Below are 22,744 nucleotides of genomic sequence, written 5' to 3'. Positions count from 1 at the left end.
GAGATACACATTTCAGAGAGCTGGAAGGGACCTCAGGAGGTCATCAAGTGCAGTCCCCTGCCCTCTTGGCAGGGCCAAGCACCATTCTTTCCCCCCTCCCCCAACTCTGTTTGCCCCAGGTCCCTAAATGGCTCCCTCAAGGAACTGAGCTCACAACCCTGGGTTTACCAGGCCAATGCTCAAATCACTTAGCTATCCCTCCTCCCCATTATTTCCTTTAATGTTAGTGCATGTAAAGGGTTACTAACAATCCTGTGTGTGAAGGCCTCTGATTCACAGAGCATCGGTAATACAAGTCCCACCACCCTCATCATAATGGAGGAACTTCCTCAAGGGCTATGGGGGCCTTGGCCTCCATGGTTCATTCAGTCCCTTTACTCCCATATGGTGTCTGCCAGTGAGAAAGGCAATTAGTACCCTCTGTGATGGTGGTCTTTTGATGCCAACACACATTCCTGTTTGGATCGGGATGGACCTGCTCATTATTTTCAAAGATATGTTACTTAACACTGGCCCACACTTACTCTGTTTCTGACCTGGGTTGTGTCAGTTTCCAGCCAGCCCCTTCAAGTGGGATAGCTCTGAGTAGAGAGTTCCAGATGGTGACAAGTGGCGTTTGGTAACACTTTCTATTCAGTGGCATCAATTAGCTCATATATGCATCTATATCCTGTTTTATATTCTGTGCCTAGGACATGTGTGATAGATACCTGAGGAATATATTTGTTTAATGAGAAAAAACTCTTCTCTCATATTTTGTGTCCCTGCACCTTCCCATGCAACAGAATGAAGCTGGAATGGTAGTGTCAGTTTCACTCTGCTACCTTTTAAGAATATGCTGCATGTCTGAGCAATGCTTGGTTACTGTACAGAGACAGGACAGAAGATTTCACATGTAGGCATTAAGGTGGCTTGTGTTTCACAGTCACTGAGCATCTGCCCTTCCCACTTAATTCAGTGGGAGCTGTTAGAATGTTCAGCATTCCTAATAAGCGGGCTGTGTTTGTAAAGCTGTATGTGTTGCACATACGTGTGTGTGTGTGTGTGTGTTCCTTTCTCTTTCTGTTCTCACTAGGGATCAGCTGTAGAAAGTACCACCTTCCTCATCTGCATTCACTGGGGAGCTGATGCTCATTCTTTCAAATAACATGGTGTGTCTTGAAACTACTCTCTAAGCCATTGCATCCTCTGTGGCTTGTGATTGACTCTGGCTTATCATGGCTTACCGAGCTCTGCAGCAGCTTGCAATAGAATGCACTAGCTATTTTGCACGTTTCCATTCTGGTTCCGTTGTTCCAGAGAGATAGCAAGGGAAAAGCCGAATTTGAATTGTGGGTGGCAGGGACCTACTTCCCTGCCATTATTTCAATTTTGAAAGATAATCTAATTGCTGTGGACCTCAGAATGAGCTCTTAATTGTGGCTGTTAAACTTTCTTTAGGCGTCGTTGTTCTTGTTTTGACTCGAGGGAAAAATCAGTCCAGTTTCCTTTCTCCCTCGCTCCCCCCCGAAAAGGCTGGGGTTGGCTGTTGCTGGCAGCGAGGCTGCATGTATTTACATCTACCTTGTCCCACTGACATTCTCTGTGCTTCAAACTGAGCACATGCCACTGACTCCAAAAGGAAGGTTGGGGCTTATTCACTACACATCCACAGAGCGGTAAGAGCTGGGAGGGGTGGAATCAGTTTATGATCGCTCATAGGACAGAGATGGTGTAAAAATGGCACCATCTTTCCGGACACAGTTCCCTGTGTGTCTGAGTTGTGTCTGTAGACATGACTAACGCAGATTTTCGTTCCTGTTAGCACTTCAGAGCCCACAGAACTTTGCCAATGCACGTGTGTCCTCACTTGCATCATTTTCTGCTGTACCCTCTCTGGGGACCCCTGCACCTTTTTCAATGTGCTTCAATCCTTGCCTGCAAGAACACCTGCAGTTCTAGTAATGCACCCACAAGCTTTGTGCATTCACCCCTGCAACAGTCATGCCAATCTTGGTCTGCAGCATTTCTTTTGCTGACGGACTTCAGTCCTTGTTCACAGTCCCACCTGCTATTTGGGTACCTGCCTGCTTTTGAACACGCTTCCAGTTGCTGCTGAATTGTGAGAGGGAGTGACTGCTTCTAGGATGTGGGCTCAAACTCGCTGTGACTTTTGAGCCACCCTTTCAGATCACACATGAGAGCTTGAATATGCTCGATGTTAGAGATCTTTGCTGATTTAAGTACGAACAAATGGAGATGTGAATGGGTACTACTCCTGCAACATTCACCTGAGGCATGGCTGAGAAGGCTCCAGCCTATCAGAATCAAAGGTGAGGCATCTATTATAAATGCAATAATGTTTGCAAAGCAATACAGAGAAAGGCCTAAAAGTGTGGACTGGTTTAGGGCAAATTCCTACTGAGAATCCTATCTTAATGGCTTATCGGTCCCAAAGCAGAGTGTTCAAGTGATGATATAAATAGGCCAGGTCTCATCTAGGACCTTTTGCTTCTCACCTTTGGTTGTGTTCTGTGCTTCCTGAATAACTCTGTAGTCAGCTTGTTGCAGTGTGTTCTGTACTCCATCTGCTGGGGCCATAGTCCTGTTAGCCTTAGTGATGATTTGTCTAGCCGAAGAGTGCTTTGAGAACATAACCTGCTAGGTTTGAATCACAAGAGAACAGTGAGCAAAGAATCTTAAAGCAGAAAAGAAGAAAGTCCAGCAGGTCTTTGGTTTTCAGCAAGTGACCACGAGAGACAGGAGCCAAGCCCAGGGGCAATATTTTTCTTCTCTCAAATAGGCACTTATTCTCAAGAGGACAGTTACCAGTTGCCAGCTACTGGGATTGGCCCATAGACAGCCTTAGAGTGAAAATTCTTGCAGCTGTCCTTTCCAGTGCTCAAACGTTGAGGGTCTTTTAAAAAGCTGGTTAATCATTCATGGCCTGGAGTGGGGGAGAGAGGATATAAAAAGCAGATTGGCCCAATTTATTTCCCAAATACTGGTTTTCTTTCTGTGTTTTGCGGGTATTGCCCTTGTCTTATCGCTTTATCCAGACCCTTCCCTTCACCTCCTACACTTAAGCCAGGTCTGCACTGGACCTTAAAGTCACTTGTAGATACGCAATTATAGCTAGGACAGTGATGTAGGTAGAATCAACTTACCTGGCTGTCCTCACAGAGGGAGGTCAATGGAGAAAGACTCCCATTGACCTCCCTTAATCCTCACAGGGATGAGGAGTACAGGAACAGACTGCTGATCCCAGATAATGTAACTTTGCTCGAACCCTACTAGGTGTGTGAAATCAACCCTGACTGGGTTAATCTTATCGGTAGTGAAGACATACCCCTAGGGAGCTGCTGTTCCAACTGGACATACGGTTGTCAAGGGTCTGGAGCTGAGAGGTCAGGGTCTGATGTGGTGCTGTTTTTGGGTGGGGTGGAGAAAGCATGCAAGTCTGTTGTGCACTGGCGAAAGGATTTTTAAAGGGAACTCAGCTGGTTTTTGAATTGCTTTGCCCAGACTAAAAGCTTGGCTGAACCAGAGCAGTCTCATCTGTGTGCACTGCAGCTCCAGTTTGGAGCATGAGGAGCTGACTGACAGATGACGAATAGGTTCCCAGTTTGCTACTTTTTCCCTTACAGCATAGAAAATGGAGGCATTTTCCCATGGAGAACATGACACAGAGTTACTGTTCCAGGAACCCAGCAGACACACAGTAGCTTGTGTGTTCCTGGGGAGGTGAGGATTAGAACTTGGTTTATCACCAAGAAGGTAGAGTCCAGTGTCAGGCTTGTAAACTAGGGCATATAAAATGTGCTTTTAAAGGGAGAAAACTTGATGTGGCAATAAAAGATTCAGGGCAGTGGCCAGATATTGCCTGAGCAGGGAACGTGCATGCTTCCCATATCACAGTCCTGTCCTTTAGCACCCCCTGTTATTTCACTTCTTGGCTCCACACACGTGCCAGGCAGATTGCTAAATTCAATACCTAAGTATAGGACAAGATGAAGGAGTGATAGAAATGTGAGTCTTAGTGTAAAGAGGAGAAATCTTGCAGAGAAGCTGCAGCAGCTGTTTCAGTGCTCTAGGAAGCCTGTAATAAGACTGGACTGAAATGCTGCTTAAAATGACTAGACAGTCCCAATGTATGTTCTCAGCTGTACAGAAGGCAGGTAGTATTGGACTCACCACCTTGTTTCCATCCTCTCCTGATGTTCTCCAGCTTCATGTCATGGGATGCCAGAAGGATGAGATATATGCTTGTGAGTAATGCAAGAGTTGTGCTTTGAAACTCTCTCTCTCTTTTGGAAGGTCACAGGTCAGCTCTTCATATGGGTAACGCTGAAAACAAATTGATTCGAATTCTGAGAGCACACCCTGTGCAGGTTTTGGAAACAAAGTGGAACTTGAAATTCTTTGGTTTCCCCAGAGCTGCTGTTGTCTTTTGTGTTGCTTTTTGAATTACTCTAGCTTCTCTGATCTGCCAGTGCATTCAGCATTGGAAATGCAACGAATGGGGAGTTGATGTGTGACTTTGGATAATGATGGTTGTTGCCCAAGTTTCTCTTGCGCACCAACAAAAAGGTGTGAGCATGTTTTATATTTTTAGCACACTCTTTCTTTCCATGAAGCTAATGAAGGCGGTGTCCCATTTTCAGTCCCTCTTTGTCACTGTGGACATATTAGCAGTGCCTAGACGTCTGCAAAATTGATGAGAGCCTGTTGTATGCTTCATTTTTTTACTTATGCTGTCTGTGTGGAAATGCTGATTTTTGAATTGCCTCACTTATCTCTGGCCTTAACATACTCTTTGTTTAAAACAAAACAAAACACATTGCTACATACAGCATGTAGGACTAATTGACCTTGAAGTTGGGATCTGGCTGATGTTTGAATGGTGAAAGTATTTTCTGTAGGTGTTAGATCTTTGAAAGTTGCCCTGACGTGTGGGCTAAGACCTCCTTCATTCTAGACCAGTTTTCCTTTCCTTTGTGATGTCAAATCGCCACCAGGGCACAGAGGCCAAATCCCATTTCCTGAATGACCTTGGGATGAAATCAGTACTACCTGTACAGCATGGAAGCTAGTGGAGCAATGGGGTGTTCCCAGAATATTTGAACCACTCTCCCCTGCACAGCTGGATTAAGTCATGAAGTCTTGAATTCTGTGGCAGACTGGAAATTCAGCCATAGCTTTAAATGTATATTGTGTGTGTGTGTGGGGGGGCAGTTATTGGATATGAAAATAATGATCCAATCAGTTGGTTCAGTTTGTGAGGTTTTCACGCTTTCTTCATCGTAGATTTGTCAAGGTGGAAGCTGAATGCGGGTGGAGAGTTTGGAAAGAGGGTTAGGGTGCATTTATCTGTTTTTTTGGAGATGAAAGGTAGCTTGAATGTCAACCGTTTTATGCCAGCTGTTTTGCTTCCCCTCACCCCCTCTCTTACTATGCCAAATAGTAATGATTGGCATCGTTAGTTGGTGCATTTCTCTGGCCAAACAATCAGCTGTGACATGGTGAACTATTTGAATTTCTTGTAGTTTTTTTTCACTCGTCACTAAGTTTCAAAGTCAGCCCCCCATTGAAATGACTGAGGTAGTTCACAACTTTCAGCGAATTTCAGGCTGTCTGCAGACTCAGGAAGGCAGCACTGTGTGTTACGTTTGGTAAGTTTTCATTGCCTTGAACAACTTTTTTGTCCTTTCCTTCTCTTCTCTCTATCCTGCTAGGTTTACAATGTTTACATGGCAGGCAGGCAGCTGTGTTCGAAGCGGTACCGGGAGTTTGCCATCCTCCACCAGAATATGAAGCGGGAATTTGCCAATTTCACCTTTCCACGCCTGCCGGGGAAATGGCCTTTCTCTTTATCAGAGCAGCAGTTGGACGCCAGACGCCGAGGGCTCGAGGAGTACCTAGAGAAAGGTAACAGGGCCACCTGGGCTAGAAACAGAAGCCCAGTGCTAGGTATCCATTGGCGACTTCAAAGCAGGCAAAAAATAGTCTTATGACTGAGGCAGGGAACCCAGCTTTCCTTGACCTAGTCTGCAGTGAGGCTTGGGGCCAGTGAGGTGGATTTTTCCTTCTCAAGGGCTATGTCTGCACTAGCACCTTTGTATCAAAAGTGGTAGTGAGAGAGATTGGAAGATGCTAATGAATATGCAGCACCTCATTAGTGTAATGGCAGCCATGGCAATTCAAAAGTGCCGCTTTTGAATCATGCACCACCTGTGTAGATGGGGGCCTTTTGAAAGGACCCCCCAACCTTCAAAAGCCCCTTATTCCTGTTTGGCTTTAGAAATAAGGGGCTTTCGAAAGGCCCCATTTACATGGGTGGTGTGCGATTCAAAAGCAGCACTTTCAAATTGCTGTGGCCACCATTATGCTAATGAGGTGCTGCACATTCATAGCAGCACCTCATTAGCATCTTCTGCCCTCGCTCATTACCATGCCCCTTTCGAAGAGAAGGGGCTAGTGTAGAAGTAGCCAAGATGTATAACCTCTGAATGATTTTTCTTTGGGTCTGTGTCCTTTGAACAGAAAAGTTCCCCACCCCTGTCTTACCAGGATGGTGGTAAAACCTTACCAACAAGGGAAAGAATCTCATTTGAAACCAGGTTTGATTTTTTTTTTTTTTTTCTTTCAGATGAAACAGTGCAGTAAAGTCAAGTGAAGTTTGTTTTTTATGTTGCATATGTTCTTGGCTTGCAGAGCACTTAGTGCAACAAAACATAGTAGTTAATGCATAATGGACCATTATTTATACTGTTGTATATGCAAAGTTGCTGGGTAGAGTGGAGATATGAGGGAGATCGGGGAAGCTTCTTACTGTGGAAAGAGTGGCTCTGGTGATCTTTTTCTTAAGGAATCCCAGACAGAGTATGGTAACTTGGTCTCGCCACTGCTGTATGTGTTAGAGCAGTGGTTCCCAACCTGGTGTCGGCAAGGATTTTGCAGGGGGTCTGCTAACAAAATTAAAAGAAAAATAAAAATGATCGTAGAAAATAGAATTGGCTTTGATGGGGGTCCGCGAATGGCTTGGGGGTGTCGTTGCGGGGGGGTCCGCACCAGTGAAAAGGTTGGGAACCACTGTTTGAGGACAGTAGCGTGCCTCTACTTAATCTTCCATTGTTTAGTGCCTGGAGTCTGCCGTGGCTTCAGTTGCTTATGCCATTTGGGCAGCAAAGCTGCCTGCAACTTCCCTCCTTCATCTGTGGATCCTATAAGCCTTCCTAGTAAGAGACCATGCCCCCTGTGTGCTGATCAAGGCATGGTAAATGGGAATCTGTGGGAAGGACTTTTCACCCCATCTTATAGCCCATACTTTGTTTGCCTTGAAGCAGTAGGGATTGGCGGCTGCTGGGTGAGATGGACCGTGTGTGCGAGTGCTTGTGTCAGGTGCCAGGTTGGGGAGATAGGATTCTCTTCCTACAGTGGGCACAGCACTGATATTAGCACAGCGAGCTTCTCCTACGCATGGCTGATATAGTTCAGCTCCACCTTCCGTGGCCCATTGGGTCCTATTAAGTCTTTCAGGAAAGGAATAAGTCAGGAGTATTAGTGTTATGGACATTTTCCTTAAGGGACTGGACTTAGTTACCATTTCATTTCATGCAAGCCACCGAACAGTGACTGCAAGTTATTTTCCCTTCCCCTAGTTTCCCTTCGAGCCAAGCCCCTGGAGTGAAGGCTCTTGTAACCATTTCCAAGCCTGAGCCACTAACACAGCATTTTCTTGGTCCTGCAGTGTGCTCGATTCGAGTCATTGGGGAGAGCGACATCATGCAGGAGTTCTTATCGGAATCGGATGAAGTAAGTGAGGAGGCTGAAGACTACTCTGGAGTGATAATCGGGTTCTGCTTTTCTTCAAGCTACATTCAACCCATAGGTTGTAACAAACTAAACTCCTAAGTAAAGTATGGCCAAAGAGAACAGCTACGTTGGTTTGCTTAGCTATTTGTTGTTGTCCAGGTACACAAGGAAAACTGGGACAATAAAGGAATAGCCTGATGTATCTGTTATCCTAGAAAGCGAGGAACCATCATAATGGGCTCAAAAGACTTGTCAGAGATTGCCATATGCTTCTGATATTTCTGGCTTGGTCTATGCTAGGCAGGTTAGTTGATTGCAGATATGCAATTCTAGCTGTGGCAGTTGTGTGGCTAGAATCGAACTCACCTGGCCATCCACATAGAGGGAGGTTGACTGCCAACTCCAGATCGATTTCATGTGTCTCTACCAGCCGCACAAAATCGAACTCTGCAGGATCGACCCTGAGCAGGTTGATCATCCCTGTTGTATTGACAAGCCCTTCCTCTGCTGTTGATACAGCTCTGCAATGAAGAACACCTTCACTGCCCTTATCAGTTCCTGGAATTCAGAGCTTTACAAACAAGCAAGCAAACTCTCTCAATGGTGGGCTCTTGCCTTGGCCCTGTGGCAAGCTATAGAGTCCAATATAAAATCCATTGTTTTGGTTTGCTGATGGCTACTTGTGTTTAATGTTGCATCTTACAGCAGTACGGGCTTTGGTGTAGGCCCTGTGTAGCCTGATTTGCATTTGCAAGTTACTCATACTTTATGCTGCAGCCGTTGGGAGCCAAGGCAATGGGCGTAATAAACATTAATATTTTATCTCTGAATAATTTAATTCTGATTGCAAGGCAGCAATTGTGAGTTGCTATTTTCCCTTCCTTTCATTCTCTTCCTTCACTGGCAAACTTAAAATGCAGTGATTCAGGCAAGTGGAAAATCCTCCCTTCTTATGACCTGAAAAGGTTCACTTATGCTACTGTTTTGTGAAGCAACTGGACACACATCTTCCTGTTTTCCGAAAGCTGCCTCTGTTGCAATCAGAAATCAGCTTCTGGGGCTTGTAAAGGATTCATTTTGAAATGTGATTTTGTTCAGAAAATTGACTATGTAAAAATGACCTCTTCCTGTTCAGCAAATCTGTATTGACTCACAGTGATGATTGAACCCTTCTGACTCCACTGAGCAACGAGAGAGAGAGCTGGGGTTTGTTCTGGCTCATGCGGCCTCAATAGAATGGTTAATCAAGTTCCATTTGTAGTTCCATACTTTCTTGTCAGTTACATCTATGTGCACAGGCCAGAACTGGTCTACAGAATCCTTAGAGAGGAATTATGATGAGCCTGTGGCTAGAGCAGTAGCCCTAGGTTTGGGAGACTGCTTCAATTCCCTGCTCCACAGTAGACTTCCTGCATGGGATCTTGAGTAAAGTACTTTGTCTCTAGGCCTCAGTTCTGTACAGTGGAGGTAATAGTCCTGCCCTGCCTCTCAGGGCTGTTGTGAGGATAACAGGTTGCTCTTTGGTGAGGCTCAGATCCTAGAGTAATGGGAGCCAGATAAAATAGGTACTGATAGCCATGGGCGAACCAGAGCCTGTTTTAATTCTCAGATCCCAGTGTGAGTTTGCAGGCCTGGCTGTTTATAAATAAATAAATTAAATAAATAGATAAATTTTATAAACTTAGCCAACTTGATTTAAACTCATGGAGTGCATATGTGCAATGCCACTTCTAGATGACTTTTCTGGGGTAAAATAACTCCTCTTTCGGACTGTATCTCCTGCGGTACCCAGACTGCTAATCTAGTGACTCCTGGTTGGGTGCTCTGTTACGTGATGGGAAGAAAGGACTCTGGATTACATGTTCTCTTCTCTTTTCCAGAATTACAATGGTGTGTCAGATGTGGAGCTAAGAGTAGCACTACCAGACACAACAACAGTGACAGTCAGGGTCAAAAAGAACAGCACTACAGACCAAGTGTATCAGGTAAGGTGCATATTTGCATGAAGCTTTCCAACTGTCTAAAATAGATTAATGTGGGCCAAACTTGAAGCAAGACCCTGCGTACACAGAGAGACAGTTCCCACTGCTGCTCTGCATGGTGAGTGGGATCTAGTAGAACTGTTCCTGCCATAATGCAACAGAGAAGTGAGAGCGGGAGAAATCCAACCTTAGATCTTAGTGCAATAGCATCTTCTTTGGTGATTTCTCCTACTGGGGCAGAGTTGCTGTTCTGTTACTTTTCATTGATAGCATCTTAAAGGCTGAAGCTGGATTTCTCAGTTACTAGATAGGTTCTGTCTTACGGCTGTAGAGAGTTAGCTGTCTGCAGGCAATGAGATAGGTCTTGCAAACCCCAGTGTGGGATTCTACTGGGTCAGTGGCTTGAATCTTAATAGGAACTGCCCACATTGGGAAGATCCGGAGTGTGGGGTTAGTGTTTAGCTGTTTTATTTTGCTGGATTAGTAGGTTTAAGGCCTGACTCCGGAGAGGTCCTGACCAGTGTTCCCTGTAAATTGAGCGCTTGAGCAGCACGCACAGGAAGGATTCAGATGATGTCCAGCTGATTAGCAGAGCACCCACAGCCGGCAGTGAGTGTTTCTGTTGGTAGTTCACATCTGTGCATCCCATGAGGCACATAATATTTATTCTGCCCATTGATGGAAAAAATTGGAGAGAACGTTTGTCCTGACCCCTCTCAACTCCCACTGAAGTCACTGCAGCGTCCCACGCCATATTGATTTTTAACTGGCTTATTGCTGCCTGAGTATACCTAGAGCATGGTGCTGCTGCCAGTGGACCTGATTTAAAGTAGGTTAATAAAATGCATCTAATACTGCTGTAACTGAGGATGGTAGCTGGAAGAGGATTAATGGGGTGGGATACAGGTTTGGGAGGAAACCCAAACAAAGGAAGGTGGTGTTATACGTAACAGAGCCAAAGGACCTGCATGACAGCAAAATCTTGGGAGTTCTAGATTTATGCAATCTGTGCTTGTCTGGTCAAACTTGGCGTATATTGATGCATTTAGGGCAAAGTCTATTGAATTGCTTGTATCAAGGTCTGTCTTAAGCAGAACTCTGTTATCAGCATGCAGGGCTGAAGTATTGCAGGAAAAACTCCTAAGGGAAGGGGGAGGTGTCTGCCTGGTGTATTAGGAACTGAAACTTGATGCTTCGGAAGAAAAGATGACCTAATTGTCAGCTGTGGCAGTGCCTGAAATCTGGAGCAGTTTACAGGAGGAAAGAGTGAGAGACTCTAGGCCTTAGTTAAATAAAAAGTGTGACTGAACAGGAAGAGTGTTAAAGCTGTCCTTGGTGACTAATAGATGTGAGCAGTGACTTGTAAATAATCTACATGAGGCTAGGCCAGGCCTGCCTCAGAAGAAGGTAGGAAGAGTGCTGAATGCTATTTTGCTGACCCTGTTTTTCTTTTTGATTGCCCTTTAGGCTGTGGCTGCTAAAGTAGGGATGGACAGCACTACAGCAAACTACTTTGCCTTGTTTGAAGTAATCAATCACTCCTTTGGTAAGTCTCCTGACCCAACCAAAAGTTCTGCAGCTGCAGGGCTGGCTGGCATCCTCGTTCAGCTCTGATTGATTCTCAGAATCTGGTACCCCCAGGACAAGTTTTCTAGGTGTTGGAGACTTGGATTATGAGGCACCCTCCCAGTTTGATAGTTTTTGCTTCTGCTAATGCTTGACTTCCTCTTTTAAACAGTTCAAGGAGACAGAACCGAGAGAAATACAAGCATGTTTTAGTTTTAAGGACTGCAGCGTGCTTAAGAATTTTTTTTATATTGCGCATCAGGAACAAGGGCTGAGAACTCTGATGGCATTTGAGGCTTAGTAGTGGGAATCTCTGGGGGTTTAGTGGACGCCAACCCTGTCAGCGAAAGGATACTGGTTTTACCTGTGATTTTTCAGGTCACAGGCAGCAGTGCTTTCACCTAGTTTCAGGCTGGATTTTCTGAAGTGGAAGGAAGTCCCAGTAACTTACGTTCTCTTGCGGGGTGAGCGCGATTAGATTTTATGTGCTAGGCTTTGAGCCAAGGGGGTCCCGATTCTTTGCTGTGTTCCCACAATTTGTAGGTTAATGACTTTCTTATATAGCTGAAGGTGTGTCCTAAATCTTCCTGCTGCTCTGCTAATTGTGCAGTATAGGCAGAGGTAGTACAAACTGTTCCCACTGGCTGTTGCTTTGGAAGACGTGGCTGGCTTGGCTTGCAGAGGCATTTTTAGATTTTTAAATAAAGCACTTCTAAAATATCCCTGAAAGAGCTGACTCGATTGGCATGCAGGTCTTAATCCTGGCTCATCAAAGTTTAATGGTTCACCCGTGTCTCCCGGGAAGCTGCCTCTCTCACAAAATTACCACTTGATGCCACTGAGTTGACAGCTGATTTATCAGAGATACATGGCATTGAGTTGCCAGGGCAGGATCCCAGGGCGTCGGCAGATCTGTGTGCAGAGAGCATAGGGTTGGGATAGAAGAGTGTGCAGCAGGACAAGATTGAAAGTTTTTGGCAGAGCTGTGTAGGGAGCTCAGGTAGGAATGTCCAAGCTGCTGGAGTTCAGAACTCTGGTATATTGGCAGAGCATCACATGGGTAATATTCACGCTGCCTGATTGTAATAATAATTATAAGGCGACCATCCATCCAGTTTTTCCCCTTATTTAAATTGTCTCACAGGTGTCCCGACTTTTTTAAGAAAATGAGCAAATTGTCCAATATTTTGGGGGCTCCCTACCACCTGCTGTCTCACAGCAGCAGCCTCCACTGCCCAATTCCCCAGCACCCCAGGCAGAAGCTCATGCTGCCAAGGAGCTCCTCCACAAGGTGGCTGCCCCGTTGCCCAAGACCCCGTGATGGTAACACCCGCTGCTGGTGAGCTCCGCCATGGGGCAGCTGCCCTGTTCCCTGCCTCCCCACCACCTGGAGGCTGTGGAACCCCCATCCCCAGGGCCTCACCCAGCAGGCCCCATTGCCAAGGAGCGCTGACATGGGACAGCAGCCCCCCATCCCTGGAGGCTGGTGTCCCATATTTGCCCTAGGGCAATGTGGTCATCCTAAATAATTATTATTAATTAGTGCTTATTTTGACAAGGGCCATGCTTCTCAAACTTTTGGGAAGTAAATGCTCTAGTTACCACTCTGGCTGTCTGTTCCAAGACCTTTTACAACACCAGCCTTCAGAGGAATTGTATGAAACCAGAATCCCCTTGCTTGCCCCACTGTCTGGGGAACACTGCTCCCCAGAGGATATAGCTCCCCAGGTGCTACGCCTCAACCTCTAAATAGTCATAGTTCTTTATGTACTGGATCCACTCCATTTAGTTTCCCTGCAAAGAATTGAGCTGCAGGTGTGACAGTGCAAGGACCTGAATGCAGGGCTGGAAAATCACTCAGGTGGATCATACTGGCTCACAGTGTGTTTTTTCTCCTTCGTTGTTTGGTTAGGCAGTTTTTCAGTACATCAGGCTCACAACAAAGGTATGCTGTCTGTTGTACCAGCCATCCAGAGCTGATACTAAATAGCCTGAAGGCAGCTCCTTCGGTGCTGACCACTGCACGAGTCTTTGTTCTGGTTCTGATGGCAGGCTGCCCAGCAATTGTGTGAGATACCCCTGTCGTTTGGGAGAATCCTTGCAGCTGGGGAACATGCATGAAAATGTGTTTTGCTGTTCTGAAGTGCTCGACAATAGCTTGTAAGACTCCTAGTCTCGTTAGCATCCACATTACACGTTCCCATAGGCCAAAGCAAGACTTATCTGCAGTGTTTTCTCCGGCAGCTTGAATATCTGATGCCCAGGCCAGAGATCCAAAATCTACAGCATACGCGGGACATGGCCCTGTGTTCTTCACAAACACTGAAAATAAACTGCGACAGTCTGACAAATATGACTTTGGCTGCTTGGTTTTAGCCGCTGTCTTGCATAACACAGCTGTTTGAGGGATAGCACCTGGGGAGCAGCGTTCAGGTACAGCACCTGGGGAGCAGTGTTTCCTAGCCAGTGGGGCAAGCAAGGGGATTCTGATTTAATACACATTTCTGATGGCTGTGTTGACCTGAGGCTGCACAGGACTAGCCTAGTAAAGCTCTGACATTTTGAAGGCAGGTGTTGGAAAGGGCCTTGGAAGGAGCAGAACTGGGGACTTACTCCCATCAGCTGTCAAGAGACTTGCTCGCTTCCTTGGCTTCACATTGTTAGTGGCAGCGATGGAAATTCTCTGGTGATCAGTTATTTAGTTGTGTTATGGTAGGGCCTAGATGCCCCAGTCATGGGCCAGCAACCCATCATGCTGTGTGCTGTGTGGACACAGATCAGAAAGAGCTCATCCTGCTCTTCCAATACATCTTGCAGTGCGTAAACTGGCGCCCAATGAATTCCCACACAAACTCTATGTACAGAACTACACTTCGGCTGTGCCGGGGACATGTCTGACCATCAGGAAGTGGCTCTTCACTACGGAAGAGGAAGCTCTTCTGAATGACAATGACCTTGCCGTTACCTACTTCTTCCACCAGGTAGGAACCTGTAAATTTCTGGCCTCGGGATGCTGACCTGACTTGCTCACAAGCCATTGAAACTCATATTGCCATAGCTAAGCATTGGCTGCCCTAAGCTAGTCTGAATTTCAGGATCTTGCATACTTCAGCACCACCAGGAGCTTGGGCCAGTCCTATGTATGACGCCAGGGGGCAGCAACCTTTCCGAGTCAGAGTGCCAAAATTTGACCTTTTGACCTCTGTATATAGTCTGAATGCTGGTGATACTTTTAAGTCCCTAATAGTCCTACTTACAACAGCTTAATTAATAAATATGTTAAGATCTAGCACTGTACCGTTTAGGTGGTGGTTGGTAGCATTAGCTGGTCTTTTGTTAATCCACAGGTAGTCTGGCTTTGAGCAAGCTCCAGGCTGCATAGGGGAGGAGGGACAGGACTGATCTCCCACCTCATATGCTGATGAAAATCGGCTTGTGGGCCACTCTTGGCAGCTGTGCTGGGGATTGCTGACCCCTGTATGTTGTTGTGTAAAGAAGTGGAAATAGGTGGTTGAGTGATATGCCTGCTGTTGCTAAATGACTCCATGGCAGAAATCTGAAACAGACCATAGAATCCAGCTGCTTCCCATCACTGGCCCAGGCCCTCAGAGAGCAAACAGAGGAACTCAGGAGTCCAGTCTTCTGCTCTTAATTCTAGGACCCTTGAGTTCTTGTTTCTGCCCTCACTGCCCTTTATATCTTTGCAAGACCCTTCACCTGTTTCCCTTCATTTACTCCTTCATAAAACCAGTTTGTCCCCAGCTGCCTGAGGGTGCTGTGCATGAAATACATATTTGTACAGCTCAGGGCAGTTCTGCAGGAGTGCCAGGTAAAAGTACTGCATACAGTACCTACAGTGAAGAGAGCCCTTAATTGTCTCTTGAAGATTCAACTCTATTCAAGTATCAGAGGGGGAGCTGTGTTAGTCTGGATCTGCAAAAGCAACGAGTGGTCCTGTGGTACCTTATAGACTAACAGAAATGTATGAGCATAAACTTTCATGGGCAAAGACCCACTTCGTCAGATGCAGGTGCAACTCTATTCAGTTTGCTTTCGTCTTTTTTCATTTAGGCTGTGGATGATGTGAAGAGAGGTTGCATCAAAGCAGAGGAGAAGTCTTACCAGTTGCAGAAGCTGTCGGAGCAGAGGAAGATGGTTATGGTAAGTTTGTTGTTCTCTTGTTACTTGGCAATGGCTCTTTCCTCTGGTAGGTGAAGCCAGGTGCATTAGCTCTGTATTGTACCATTCCAGTCAGCAGTGAAGCCACAAAAGCACCACTTTCCGAAGGAAGTTGTGTTCAGAAGAGCACCGTAGGCATGTGTGGACGTGCACTGGTTGAACACGCAAGGAAATGCCAGGTTGCTGTACCAGGCTTAGGCTATCATGGTGCTAACTGGTAAGACACCATTCCCAGACACTGTGAGTGAGGCTATGTCTTCACTACGTGGAAGTTCAACCTGGTCAGGGTTAACATAAGAATGGCCATACTGGGTCAGACCAAAGGTCCATCTAGCCCAGTATCCTGTCTGCCGACAGTAGCCAATGCCAGGTGCCCCAGAGGAGGTGAACCGAAGACAATGATCAAGCGATTTGTCTCCTGCCATCCATCTCCTGCCTTCGACAAAAGGCTAGGCACCATAGCTTACCCCTTGCTAATAGCCATCTATGGACCTAACCTCCAAACATTTATCGAGCTCTTTTTTAAACTCTGTTAGAGTCCTGGCCTTCACGGCATCCTCTGGTAAGGAGTTCCACAGGTTGACTGTGCGCTGTGTGAAGAAAAAATTTCTTTTGTTAGTTTTGAGCCTGCTACCCATTAGTTTCATTTGGTGTCCTCTAGTTCTTTATATTATGGGAACAAGTAAATAACTTTTCTGTATTCACTTTCTCCACCCCATTCATGATTTCGTATATCTCTATCATATCTCCCCTCGGTCTCCTCTTTTCTAGACTGAAAAGTCTCAGTCTCTCTAGCCTCTCTTCATATGGGACCCGTTCCAAACCCTTAAGCATTTTAGTTGCCCTTTTTTGAACCTTTTCTAATGCCAATATATCTTTTTTGAGGTGAGGAGACCACATCTGCACGCAGTACTCAAGATGTGGGCGTACCATAGTTTTACATAGGGGAAGTAAGATATTCTTCATCTTATTTTTCTTTTTTAATTATTCCTAACATCCTGTTTGCTTCTTATGGGGTTTGATTTCACACACTTAGTAGGGACACGCAAAATCAAACTGTCAGGGATCGACAGTCAACCCCTGTACTCCTCAATATCATGAGGAGGATGGAAGGCTGACCTCCGTCTGTGAGAATGGCCAGGTAAATCGACTGTAGGTAAGTCAGTTCTAGCTATGCAATTGCTAGAGAATTACGTATCTCCAAAGACTTTAATGTCTAGTGTTGACCTGGCCTTAGTCTATATGAGCTAATATCCCTATGCCTGATCATGTGTGGCATTGAGTCAAATTCCTTGCCTTGTGTGGTGTGTGCCACTGGGGCAGGACTCAGTTCTTGTTTAGAAAATATTGAGCAGGTGAATCTATAGCACAGAGAGGTTTTTTTTGTTTTTGTTTTTTTCTTTGTTTTTATATATTATTCATCCAGTTGGAGATCCTTTTTATAGTCTCTCTTCTGCCTGTTCTGTATTTGATGGGCAAAGGCCGTGTCCATCCTGGTGTGTTCTGAGAACAGGAATTGTCGCTATGGTGTGCAGCGCCGCCTGTCTCCTGAACCAGATTAACAAAATAATTTATTAGGTGATGAGCTTTTGTGGGACAGACCCACTTCTTCAGACTAGCATGGCTCTCTCTCTGTTACTATTCAGCCTGTACCAGATGTTCAGGGGCAGGTTATAAAACCCCACTGCCAACACACCTAATGCTTGCGGTGCTAGTGTAACTTGATTTACATATCTCTGGCTTCTGCGTCTGTGCCAGCAAGACTACAGACAAGCAAGCTGAGTGTTGTCCTGTCTTGCACATCACCAGACTGAGAGCTAAGCTGAGCTCAGCTGAGCTCCAGTCCCTGCCTCCCTGTTCTTGCTGAGGCTGTCAGAGGCAGGGAACGTAGCTTGGAGGTCAGGCGAATCATTGGACTTGCAAATGGAATAACTTACTGATTTGCTCTGGAAATAACCATGAGGCCTCTTGCTGCCGTTGATGACTGAGCTGCCATCCTTTCAGGTTTTATTTTCCTGGCCACCTTTTGGTGGATGCCCACACCCTCAGGCATTGGTGCCTCCTGAAAATGAATGGTCTTTGGTGTCAGTGACCTCCAGATTTGAAACCCTTTCCCCAGTTAGTCCTTGTCAGCTCTTACTTTGCTTCTGCTAATGGGGGCCCTGTTGACCCTTGTAGACTGTAACAGCTGTCACAGATCATTGCTCTCAGAACTTGAAATGCCTCTGTACAGATCTCAAACAGGTCACCTGAGAGGCTGTGGTGCCTAAGCTGAATCTGCATTTTAATCACTCTCTAATCCATGTATTTGCTTACCGCAGTGAATATTAAGCACCTGTTCGCTTCACTGCCAAGCTGGTGGGACATTCCAATAAGCATTGAGCCCGATCATTCTTTCATGGTTTGCTTTATCAGTGTCTTCTCAATTCCTGCAAACATCATAAATAGCATTAACGAGCCACTGTCAAGGCAATAGAATTGGAACTCTTCCCCTGTGCTGCTGCAATGAAGTCTACAGGTCCCAGGTGTCACTAGGGCTCCATTGTGCTAGGAGCTGTTCAGACTCCCTGGAAGACGTGCAAAATCTTAAATCTAAACAGAAAACACTTAGATTTAAAGTTAGGAGAAATTAAGGCCCCCTGGGTTCTTTGCTCTGTCTCTGACTCCCTTTATACCCTTGGGGAAATCACGTGACACTTTGTTTTCCCCATCTGTATAGTGAGTGTGCGCCAACTTACACCATGACCTAGCCCATACTGGACAAAGTTTGCTGTTATAGCTAGACTGGCAGCACCCCCAGGGATACAGCCGATGCAGGCTTATACCAGTTCCCTGATCAAAATACCTAGAATCAATAAAAGTACTTTTATGTGGCATAGCTGCATATACACAAAGGCTTTTGCCAGGAAAATGAATAATTGCACCTCTAACTGGTATTTCTATAGTGCAGAAGTTTTCTGTGTAGATTTGTCCTCAGTGAGGTGCTATGAAGTTCAAAAGTGCTATTTAACGTGCAATTGATGATCTGAAATCTAATTGATTGCTATGTGCATCTTACTCAACTTTCATTGAAATTGACTGTCAGTTTCCCATTCTTTTGCTAATCAGTTTCCTTTTCTGATTCTCCTGCTTTATCGCAAGGCTGCTGTGTTTGGGTTCCCAGCACTACAGGGGAATTATTATACTTTTTAAAAAGAGTTTATTAAAGTAAGAAAAGTCTCTTGTAAATATTTCCATAATAGTTATTGCTAAAACCCTTTTAATACAAACTTTGAAGGGCAAGCCTGAAACAACTTGACAGTGTGTTTAATTTTGTGAATTTGAACCCATAACAAAGAGATTCAGCATTAAATCTGAAAATTCAGGCTGACGCTCTGGGCTTAATTCACTCTTTTGTAACTTTTTCCTCCCTCCCATTTTAGGCCCCAAGTTCCTGGTTTCGATTTTGAGTTTGTTTCAGTTGTTCTGCAATACTTGAGCACAGTGTGTTGATTTTAAGCTCTGTCTCACTCTAGTCATCCCTGACGGACGACAGAACTAGATAAAATTCAGCAGGGGATTTTGGGAAATGTGACAGCATAAGCAACAGAGCCCATTGGTGGACTAAATGAAGATGGCTTGAATGAGATCCAGGCTCAGGGTTATCTTGGACTGAAGGCTTGACCATTTCTGGCTACATTTTAAAATAAAATCCATAGGATTTCCAGTTCAGCTGAGCTGTGTTAGCTAGTGATTCCAGCTCAGCCGGCTTTTTATAGAGCATTTACTTGTGAATTTTATAGCACCTCATTGAGGTCAAGTCTACACTTAAAACTTCTGCACAACAGAAATACCACTTAGAGGTGCAGTTACTCTCGTCTCCTCTGCATCCCCCACCGAATGCACGCCCACACACAGAGCAAAAGCCCTTGTGTGTGTGCAACTACACCCTGCATCTCGGTGGGTTGGAAGATTGTTGTAACCGAGGCCGCCTTCCAGGAGAGGATACTTTCTTTAAATGCACTGGCTTATGTAGAATTTGCAGGGTGTGCCGACTGAACGGTAGCAGTGCTTTGATTGGATGCAGAGGGTGCGCGTGGCTGTCACAATGTGTAGTCAGCACTCACCTCATTTCATGTGCCCTGGCTTTAAGTGCGTGTCACTTGTGTAATACTGGTAGGAAAAAAAAAAACCTACATGGACAAAAACCAGCAGAATCTGGCAGCCCTGCACATGGGCAGCTGTGAACAAAATGTCTTGTAGGCCACACACAGAACCCCAATGGGCCACATGCAGCCCACAAGCCTGACGTTGTCCACTGCTGATTTGTGGACTTGATGCTCAAGGATATAGGAACTCAGCTCAAAAAAACCTCAGCCAGCTTCTTGGCAATGGACTGAATGTGATGGCGTGCATATTGCATTGGTGTAGGATTTCATGAAAGTAGTCTGTTAAAAGCAGGGATGTCTCCCCCAGCTGCGAGTGCCCTGAGGGGCTGCTGAGCACGGAGAGGGTGGCAGCAGGTTGGGCTGTGGGGGATTGTTGCCTGTTACTTGTTAAATATGCCAACACATTGCTTTCTTGCTTTTCTGCAGTATCTAAACATGCTGCGGACATGTGAGGGTTACAATGAGATCATCTTCCCCCACTGCTCCTGCGACTCCCGGCGAAAGGGTCATGTGATTACAGCCATCAGCATCAAGCACTTTAAACTCCATGCCTGCACAGAAGAGGGTCAGCTAGAGGTAAACTACTCATGGGTATGGCCAGCTTTGCTGCAGGGAGAGGCAGAATACAGATTCTTCATTCTTGGGGTGCTGCAGCTGCCGGAAGATGACAGGGGCTGCTGCTCTGTGGGATCCCCATAGCACACTTTGCAGCATTAGTAGAACCTCTCTGCATCCCCACTTCCCCTTCCTGTGACACCCTTGTTTTTCCATCTCTTCCCCTGCACTCTGCCCTCCATCTCCCCTTACCCCGTCCTCCCATGTTCAGGTCTGCTCTGCCACATTTCAGAAGCTAGCTTGTCTCCTGAATTGGCCTTAGGCAAGATCCTCCCGACTGGAGCATGGCCCCCCCCCGGACCCTGATCTTTCCTTCTGTTTAGAACCAGGTAATAGCATTTGAGTGGGACGAGATGCAGCGGTGGGACACAGACGAAGAGGGGATGGCGTTCTGTTTTGAATACGCACGAGGAGAGAAGAAACCTCGATGGGTTAAAATCTTCACCCCGTATGTGAGTGACCTTGTTACCTGCAAATCCTCTAAGGAGAGGGACTGTCCTACTTTTTCGAAACAGGTGTAAAATTCTCTTTGCTCTGATCTGTTTGATTTCACTGTCAACTTTTCCTTGCGCTGTGGGACCAGACAGCCACTAGGGGGAGCCAGAAGTACAGTGAGTTCTTGGTAGATGGAGCTGGTACCTCTGCCTTCCCCTGCTGTACATGTAAGCTGAGTGGACAGCTTCTTACTCCAGCCCTGCTCGCGAATGGACTGTTGTCTCAGGGCAGTGCAGCACTATTGTGTATTATGTCAACCTGAGAGAAGGCTGCTTTGTCTTTGCAGTTCAACTACATGCACGAGTGCTTTGAGCGGGTGTTCTGTGAGCTCAAGTGGAGGAAGGAGGTAAGATCCTATAACAGCACAGAAATGGCTTAGTACATTTGTGAGTGGAGAGAACCCTTTCCTGCCACGTCTTCGCACTTGTTTGCAATACCGGCTTGCCGCCCAAAGGCGGGAGGGGAGCATTGTGTAGTGCTTAGGGCGGTGGAAGCTGGTAGCAGGGATGAACTCCTGGTTTCTGGGAGTGGGCACCTGGAAGGTGCTGCTGGGTTTTATGTGCAGCTGTTGGATGAGAACTTTAGAGTGTAACTAAAACAGGGAACTGGGTGTCAGGAAGGATTCCTGGGCCCTGGTCCTCTCGTTCTTTGTGCAGCATAACTCCTTTTGAAGAGGCGGTGATGTGCGTGTATGGGACTAGGGTAGTCAAACCCCCCACCTTTGCAAGTGGCTGGCAGAGACGCTTTGGGCAAGTCACTCCTTTGCCTTAATCGCCTGATCTGTTAGAAGGAGAGAGGAAAATCTCTCCCTCGGGAGGGGTAAGACGACTACTCAGTTGTTCATAAAGTGCTTTGATGTTCTACAGGAGAAAACTCTGTAGAAGTGCAAAGTATTCTCTTTAATTAAGCTTGGAATCCCAGCCATAGGTGCCTGTCCAGAATGTGTATGTCGTGGTGTCCTCTTGGTAATTATTCATTTTTTAAATGCCACTCTGGCTAATACTGGGGCTTATGTCCAAGCCAAGGAGTCCTTCGCAGATAAGTTCACCCCACCTGTTGCTTTCAAAACAAAAAAGCAGTCCAGTAGCACTTTAAAGACTAACAAAAGAATTCATTAGGTGATGAGCTTTCGTGGGACAGACCCACTTCTTCAGATCAACAATTGTTGATCTGAAGAAGTGGGTCTGTCCCACGAAAGCTCATCACCTAATGAATTATTTTGTTAGTCTTTAAAGTGCTACTGGACTGCTTTTTTGTTTTGATAGTATATAGATTAGCTCAGTTACTATTCACCTGTTGCTTGTTCACTTCTTTGTATTCGTTGCTTTCTGCTCCTACTGTATGTATCTCTTCATCTTCTCCTGCTCCTTAGAGAAGAGGTTTATCTCGTCCCCATTCACTTGCCAGAGTTTCCCTATCCCTGTGGGACTCTAGCCAGGCTTTGCATCCCATGGTACAGCTTCCTGCTATGGCTAACTGCAGGGCAACAGTGAGATGGCAGAAGAAAGTAGCTGGCAAAGTGGCCCCAGTGAGTTGGCTCTGAGACGACAGATATCTGCTTAGGATGCCGTGGTCTGTTATGTGCTGCTAAACTCCTCTGTGTAACCCTTTCCTGGTAACGATCAGCTCTGTCACTTCTGTAGCCTCTTGATCATTTTCCTTATTAGATCACTGTTAGGTGCCACAAACTGCCTGTTGACCTCCAGATGGGCCTGGAGTGGATACTTATTTCTGTAAGGACTGAGGTGCTTTTGTTTGTGTGGGCTCCTCTATCCCAGAGATCTGAGGCTGGTATGTGAATATGCCCTGGCAGTCTGGAAAGCTCTCATTTATACACAGCCAGGCCTACACAGGTGGATTTCCTGGAGGCAGCATTCTCCGTGGTGGCTGGCAGGATATTTGGCTCTTGATCACACGTAATGACATGGCACAAAAGGAATTCAGCGAGGGGAAGAAGAGGCACTT

The 22,744-nt window shown here is 46.0% G+C and overlaps 1 protein-coding gene across 4 annotated transcripts in view; it reads left to right on the top strand.

Moving 5' to 3' along the window:
• The window catches only part of SNX27 (sorting nexin 27), a 64,321-nt gene that overhangs the window by 28,626 nt on the left and 12,951 nt on the right, over nucleotides 1–22,744 (top strand). For all 4 annotated transcript variants that reach the window (XM_074980701.1, XM_074980700.1, XM_074980702.1 and 1 more), the window contains exons 3-11: nucleotides 5,715–5,907; nucleotides 7,730–7,794; nucleotides 9,675–9,779; nucleotides 11,244–11,322; nucleotides 14,160–14,323; nucleotides 15,414–15,503; nucleotides 20,096–20,245; nucleotides 20,608–20,736; nucleotides 21,066–21,125. In XM_074980701.1, coding sequence (XP_074836802.1) covers nucleotides 5,715–5,907; nucleotides 7,730–7,794; nucleotides 9,675–9,779; nucleotides 11,244–11,322; nucleotides 14,160–14,323; nucleotides 15,414–15,503; nucleotides 20,096–20,245; nucleotides 20,608–20,736; nucleotides 21,066–21,125 — 1,035 coding nt within the window. The remainder of the gene's footprint in view (nucleotides 1–5,714; nucleotides 5,908–7,729; nucleotides 7,795–9,674; nucleotides 9,780–11,243; nucleotides 11,323–14,159; nucleotides 14,324–15,413; nucleotides 15,504–20,095; nucleotides 20,246–20,607; nucleotides 20,737–21,065; nucleotides 21,126–22,744) is intronic.

This window comes from Carettochelys insculpta, chromosome 30 (assembly GCF_033958435.1).
Source record: "Carettochelys insculpta isolate YL-2023 chromosome 30, ASM3395843v1, whole genome shotgun sequence".
Lineage (NCBI taxonomy): Eukaryota > Metazoa > Chordata > Testudines > Carettochelyidae > Carettochelys > Carettochelys insculpta.
Note: the sequence above shows the minus strand (reverse complement) of the source record. Positions and strands in the feature narration are given on the sequence as shown.